Source organism: Palaemon carinicauda, chromosome 2, assembly GCF_036898095.1.
Source record: "Palaemon carinicauda isolate YSFRI2023 chromosome 2, ASM3689809v2, whole genome shotgun sequence".
Lineage (NCBI taxonomy): Eukaryota > Metazoa > Arthropoda > Malacostraca > Decapoda > Palaemonidae > Palaemon > Palaemon carinicauda.
Genome location: NC_090726.1, coordinates 55,439,144 through 55,447,098, shown reverse-complemented (window position 1 = coordinate 55,447,098; position 7,955 = coordinate 55,439,144). Strand labels below are relative to the sequence as shown.

At 35.0% G+C, this 7,955-nt stretch overlaps 1 protein-coding gene across 1 annotated transcript in view; it reads right to left on the bottom strand.

Annotated features, from left to right (window-relative positions):
- The window catches only part of LOC137616641 (nucleolar protein 58-like), a 7,357-nt gene extending 4,248 nt beyond the window's left edge, over positions 1-3,109 (bottom strand). Inside the window, exon 1 of the mRNA XM_068346558.1 lies at positions 2,777-3,109. Coding sequence (XP_068202659.1) covers positions 2,777-3,109 — 333 coding nt within the window. The remainder of the gene's footprint in view (positions 1-2,776) is intronic.
- Positions 3,110-7,955: the final 4,846 nt, after the last annotated feature.

Here is a 7,955-nt window from a genome sequence, read left to right as displayed (position 1 = left end):
GTTACACACTTTCACTGTATTCACTATTTGATCCCTCATTAACAAATTACAATCTATCAGTACACCCAAATTTTTCACAACAGGCACAATCCTAACATCAGCGTCACCCATTTTTATACTTTGAAATAACTGGTAATTCTTCAAAGCCACATTTGTGCCAAAAAACATACATTCTGTTTTATCTTTATTTAATTTAAGCTTTTTCCTCTGCATCCATGTTTTTATTTCAGTCATTATCTCATCAATTTTCTCCTTTGTATCTTGTGTTGTTGAAATGGAAAGGTAGAACAGAGTATCATCTGCATATACTTTAAAGCCCACCTTTTGTTTTTTCAAGATATGTGATAGCTCGATAGTATATATGTTGAACAAGATAGGGCCCAGAACACTACCCTGTGGTACACCTTTCATAAGAATTCTCTCACTAGATCGGTTTCCAGAAATTTCTACAATAGTCTTTCTGTTCATTAAGTAGCTTCGCAAAAATTCCAGTGCTTCCTCGGTTACACCAATGGACATTAAGTCGTCAAGTAAGTACTCGTGCACAACAGTATCGAAGGCAGCACTAAGATCTAACATAATCAAAATTCCACACTTTCCATCATCAAGAAGACCTATCATGTCATTCATTATTGAGCTTAAGGTAGTTTCTGTAGAGTGATTAGCTCTGTAGATCGATTGATTTTCCGGGAATACCTCTAACTCATCAATATGTGCCCATAATTGCTCACTTATGATTTGTTCAATAAGCTTTGACATGTAGGATAAATTTGAAATGGGCCTATATGAATTTAGTTCGTTTACATCACCTTTTCCTTTGTATATTGGTTTGATCAACGCAGTTTTTTCACAGCTAGGAAAACTGGATTGTGATATACTTAGGTTAATTATATTTAGGTAAATATTATATACAACTTGCTTGTTTGGAGCTTCACTTATTGAACTATTTGGGAAAGGGTCGTTTCCACAAAATGTATTCTTCATCTCTCTCATAACCTTTAACAAGTCACGCATATTTATTTCCTTAATTTTTTTTTTAACTTGGCATAACTGACTGTCCATCTAGCTGATTTTGGGGGAAACCTCTATAAATTTTATAAATTTTTTTCATTGAAGAATATAGCAAATTTCTCTGCACAGACATTTTCAGGCAAGACATATTTTTTCTTTAATCCCATCAAATCATCTAGGTTTTTGTGAAACTCCCTCATGTTATTAGTATTTTTACTTTCGCCGTTGTAGAATTTTCTTTTTGTTTTTTCTAACAGGATTTTATAGTCATTTCTGGCCTTATTATATAGATTTCTGGCTTGTAAGGATTTGGCTCTTTTCCATCTACCTTCCATCTTACGTCTATGTCTTTTTGCCTTTAATAGCTCACTATTATACCATCTAACATTTTCGTGTACAACTATTTGTTTGCTCTTTATAAGACACTTGGTATCATACATTTTTCCAAAATTGTAATTATATATTTGGTATAACACCCAACACATTCTCTATCTACCATATGTTCACATTGTATGTTCTCACAAAACATTTGCTCTACACTAAGTTCACTAAAATTCTCAGCATCGAAATTTTCCCGTTCCCTATATGTGATTCATTTCTTCAATACTCTGATGCAATTTATATTAATATCAAAAGTGATGAGTTTGTGTTTTTGAGATCTCAAAGTCTGGTTCAACTTCAAGGTTTCTTATTAGGTCAGAATCTTTCCCACATATGACCAAGTCGAGTGTATGACCACCTACTGACGTTGATACCAAAACACTGTTTATTAAATTAAACATCTCAAATACTTCCTTGAGTTCTTTAGCCTTATTATCATTTTCATCATCTACCCAGTAATTAAAGTCTCCACCAATTAACGTATTTTTAATATCGTCCACCACACCCACAAGAACACTAAATTCTTCAATGAATTTCTTCATATTACTCCCTGGCGGTCTATACAATGATATTATATTCAATACTTTACTGTTTCTTGTCAATTTTAAATAGATATATTCAAACGTTTCAAATACTATTTCATTCATGATAGAAACCCTAGAGAAGGTTTTCGACACGAAGACCGTACTCCTCCTCCAGTTTTATCCTTCCTTGGTACGTGGTAGAAATCATGAGTACACGGTGTCATCTCCTGAATCTTTGAGTTATCACTAATATTTCCCTGCAACCAAGTTTCCGTTAATAAGCATAAATCTAATTCCATTTCATTAATAAGATTTCTAATCTTTATGGTTTTATTCCCACCGATTGAATATCTATCAGACCACACTTAACCAATGGGCTAGATTCCATGATCGGTTCATTTTTTTTTATCCTGGTAAGCTCCTCCTTGTATACTTTACAGTTTTCATCATATGTCTTATGATTCGTATCACTGTAATTCCTCCTTGAGCAGTTATGACACTTTTACGTATTAACACTACAATCGCTGGTTCGGTGTTCCTGGCTACACTTGGCACATACCTGAGTCTTACTACAACTATCGGCAGTATGACCAAATTCCTGGCATTTATAACACTGAACTACATTGTAGGAATCATAAATTTTACAGCATCCTCTATACGTGGTATATACTCTATCGTCCTTTTTACGGAAAACTTTCCTGATAGTTGGACTACACTTAATAATGACATGTGATTTACCGCTATGTCTTGATATAAACTTCCTGATCAATTTAAAGTCCTCTTCATTTTCACACATCATTCAACCATTCATTCTTCTCCTTTATACTAGCCATTATATCATCTTCATCAATATTGCAGACCTTGATCTTCGGTTTAAGTAGATCCTTTTTATCCACTTCTACCTTAATGTCTTTCTTGACCTCTTCTGAGTCATTTTTAGCCTTTTCTAACACAACTTTATCGGCAAAATTAACTACCAAGTGGCCTTGTTTAGAGGTTTTGGCCTGTTCAACATCCGTGGTTATCTTCTTCATGATTGTTTTCCTGATCTCTGAAGCCTTCATATTTTCCTCCGTAGATTTTATGACCAAAGTATTCTTTGACCTCAGCTTACTTGCATATGTGGTCTTGGTCACATTCTCTAGTTCGTATTCCGTAAGTTTCTCTTTCATCTCAACAATTTCATGACACATATTGGTGTATTAAGCAGTTATCATATCAATAAAATCTGACATCTGTCGTTGTACATTTACCTTCATCTCTTCCATGTTGATTCTTAGTTTCGTCATGTTTTCCCATGATTGCCTGACCCATGAACCATTGGGATTTGCAATCTCAACACATCTTGAACATTTATAAATGATGTTCCTGCTTTCAAAAATCACACTTGTGGCATCTTTTAAATTTGAGCAAGCTACTTCATTGTGGTACCATCTTCGGCATTCATCACATTGTATCCCAAATTCGACTAAGTTCTCACAATACCCACACTTGCCCTCATTGCATCCGTCATCACATTCGTCATCAGCGACGTTCATTTGCATGTTAGTTGCTGCCATTTTCTTTCCCTCTCTCCCTTGAAGTACCGTGTCAATTTCGGTCATAAATTTGCTATTTATCTTTATATTAGGGCGATATTTTTATCTATAAACGGTAAAGGTTCGATTGTAGTCAAGAAAATTAACTGGTTATATCGGAATAACCAATAATTAGCAAATAAGAGAAAGTGTTCAACATAGTATTTTTTTATGTAGATAAGGACCAAAGAATTGTCCGGCCATATTGGACAGAATTTTAAATGTATTTTTTACGATTATGTATTGAAGGTGACGTTCAAAATAGTGCAAACCAAATGAAATATCTACTTAGTATAAATATACATATTTTGCCTAATTTCTCGTTCGAGTAGGCTTCGTAAATCATATAAAATATTTATACATACACAGTATGAATACTAACACATTAAACATTCGCTTTAGAAACTACGCAACTATTTTCTATAGAAATGTTATGAAAGGTTTGCAAATACTCCAGCCGTCTCCGTTATCAATTGTGTTGGTCTTTAGGTTAAATGTTAGCCACGCCCCCACTTAAATATTCTAGGTATTTCGTTACCCTTAATGTTCTGTAATAATGATGTTGTTGTTGTTGAGATTTATTATACAAGTCTTTCACGTAAGAAACGGATGTTAAAAGAATCGGAATTTTGTGATTTTATTCGGAATATTTGCTAATTTGTAGTATATATGCGTTTTGTTATCTTCCTGACGGTAATTTTCGTTTTCACGATCTATATTGGCGCATAGTAACTCTGTGTCACTCGGACAATTTAGCGAAAACGGTTTTGTCCAGTTTTTCTGGAAACGAAAACGACGGAAGTGGAAGTGTTGACTCCGAAATTTATTACCTTCGCCAGAAGGTTAAATTTTGATACTCATGTATTTATTTATTTTTGTTTGTGACTCGCATATCTCAAAAACCATTTAACCGAATCTCATGAAGTTTGGTGGGATGATTGCCCATAATCCAAGGACAAATGGATTAGATTTAGGGAGTGATTGGGGTCAAGGTAAAAGGTGTCTTTTTGTTATATCATGCTCAATTTTTATCCAGTTTACATGAAACTAATGTAGTGCCAAAATATGCATAATTCAATCGCTGTCTTGGGATGTGGCGATGGCGAAGGTATGGGGTCTACCGAGTGCTCGTTCTAGTTATTGATTTTATTTCCTTATGAATTTATCTCCGTAGGTGAAGATATTTATATTTGGTTGTATAAAGTGCTCTTAAGTGCTTCGATAATATGGATTTAACATACACGCAATATGGTGTGTGATACACCTAAAATCAAAACATTGTTCGAAAGTGTGGACGTGCTGTGTCGAGCTCTGCTATACACGCCCTGAGTCGTGTTTTAGCTTTGTTTCCCACTTGGAATATTATTGAAAAGATATTAGTTAGCCTTATGGAGAAACCTAAGTGATAAGAAACAGTACACTATGTCTGCTCCTAACTATGTCTGCCTCATATGTAATAACACGTAGGGAGAACGGAAAAAAATGGATAGTATGTAGATGTAATAGAATCTACCATAAGAAATGTGTGCATATAGTGACAGCCATCAGTGAGAATGAACGGAATAACCTAGACTGGTTATGCCCACACTGCGTACGTGAAGCCATGCAAAACAATTTATTAATATCAAAATTAAAGGAAGATGTGAACGTGAGAGATCTGGCCCTGAACGAACAAGATGCGAAAATAGATAACTTGGAAAACAAACTTGCGGACCTTAGCGCAGACGCAGCAAATTCCACCCAGACCACCGACTTCACTGAGAAAGTTGACATTCTTGCCATGAAAATGGAATCAATTAAAGCAACACTTCAAACATTGATAGACCCAAAACCGGAGAAACCGACATTTGCTGACAAAGTTAAGGAAAAAAATCTGTTGATAATTACATCAAATAATACAACAACTAAAATTACTGAAAGAAAACGTGAGGTTGAACAAGCACTTGAAGACATTCATATACTTAACACGAGGTCAACTACGAATGGAAATGTTGTTATCAACTTTGCAAACAATATGATCATAGAAGAGGCGGCAAACAAAATTCAGACATTGGTGGCTGACACTGAAACGAGAAAAATCGGAAAACTAAAACCAAAAATAATGATATGCAATATATACAATGATGATGATGATGTAGTAAATGCTATGATTCAAAGAAATCGCTGCCTAGACCAAATCCAAAATATAGAAGATAAGGTAAGTGTAGTCCTGAAGAAAAATGGCTTGGGGGCGGTGGACCACCCACCATGTGCTGAAATGTGATCCCGAAGTTCGGAGAGCTATTCATGATAATGGGGACAAAGTTTCGTTACGGTGGGGCATCTATAACATATGTGATAGGTACCACAGGATCACCTGCTACCACTGTCAGAGGTATGGACATTTTGAAAAAAAGATTGCAAGTATAAGAATGAAGATAAAGTCTGTGGGAAATGTTCAGGGAGACACTCCACCATGGAGTGTAATTCGCAAGTGTCAAGGTGTATAAACTGTACAAAGATAAACCGACCAAGTGACCACACAGTAAATTCTAGAGACTGCAATGCTTTTGAATTGGAATTGAAAAGACTAGCAGAAAATACTGATCATGGTTAACAGGGATGTCATAAACTGTGACTATGTAAATGTACAATCTGTAGGTAATAATGTTCAAATTCGAGAATTGATAAACGAGAAATATTTAGATATGCTAGTATTATCTGAATCATGGTTAAATAACTTGGACAAGGCAAAGATCACTGAAATGACGCCCCCCACACATGCCTTCTGTCACATACAGAGAGAAGGTAGATCTGGTGGCGTGTCGGACTCTATTCATAAAAGTTACTCAAATCTCAAAACGTTGAAAAGAATTATAACAAGCTTTGAATAGAAATAAAATTTACTACAAAAAATAGAAGAATATCCATTGAAACAATCAACAAATCTCCTAGAATAAACACTAGTATCTTTTTTTTGAAGAATTCGGTGCTCTCATTGAGATAATTATCATGGAGAAAAACGAATTAGTTATCTGTGGTGACTTCAATTTTTAGATGGATGACGCATCAAATCCTGACGCTTTGGCATTTAGTGAGTTACTAGAATCATATCGACTAGTGAATAATGTCGACTGCACAACTACTTTAACTGGGCATACGCTAGACTTAGTTCTAAAGTCTAAACGATGACATGAATAATATTGTATCTGATATAAAAGTCGAAGAGAAATGTACTATTTCCCTAGTACACAAACTTATTACGTTTAGTCTACCTCTACAGAAACATAAATTAGTAAAGAAAATAAACTTTAGACATAAATCAAATTTTTCTCCTACCGGATTTATTGAAGAAGTTACAAAGAAAATAATTTATGCTATCAACATTCCCTGTGATCATGATGACTCTGTTAGGAGCTTATGACCACTTATAATAAAGTGAGTAAAAGTGAATATGATACCATATGCCCACCGATGGAAAAGACTATAACCTTTTAAGACCATTCTCCTTGGTTTTATGGAGAGGCTTTGGTAAAAAAGGAAAAAAAGACGTAAAGAAAGTGGAATAGGTTAAAAACTGAAAGTACTTGGGTAGAATACAAAACTGATGCGTGTCAATATAACTACCTACCAAGAAGGAAAAAAAAGTGAATGCTATAAGAAAAAGATCCTCGAAGCAGCAACAGACATAAATAAGTTTTATCGTCTCCTGAATGGTGTAATGGGAAATTTAAAAGAAAAGAAGCTACGTGATGGATACATTGACCAGGAACATAGCAAATAATTATCTAATATTCTTCAAATGCAAGCATTGATGAATGTAAGTTTCCTAAAACTGAGAAAATGGCTATAGTCACACCAGTTCTGAAAAAATATGCACTGGACTACCAGGAATTAAGCTCATATAGACCTATTTCAAATCTATCCTTTGTCTCAAAAGTGCTTGAATATGTAATTCTTGAACAACTAGTCAACCACTTAAAAGTAATAGAAGCTTTTCCTGACATCCAATCTGCATACAGAAAACTATACTCTACGGAGACAGCCATCTGCTCTGTTGTAAATGTTATGCTAGAAATGATGGATGAAAATAAATGTGGTATCTTAATACTGGTCGATCTCAGTGCTGCTTTTGATACAGTTGTGCATGAACTGCTACCAAATGATATACGGTCCATCGGCGTTGAAGATCAAGCCTTCGAATACCCAACTACTTAGTTGGTAGGGATTACTGTGTACAAATTGCAAACTCTTATTCATCATACGAACCCTTAAACAGAGGGGTACCCCAGGGGACTGTACTTGGCCCAATCTTATTCTGCATCTATACTATTTGTCTATCGAAAATGCTACAAAGGCATGGCGTGAAGTTCAAACTATTTGCAGATGACACACTATTTTACTTCTCCATAAATGATATACATGACACTACTGAAACTCTAAACCGAATCCTTGATAGTGTTAGAGAATCGATGACATTTAA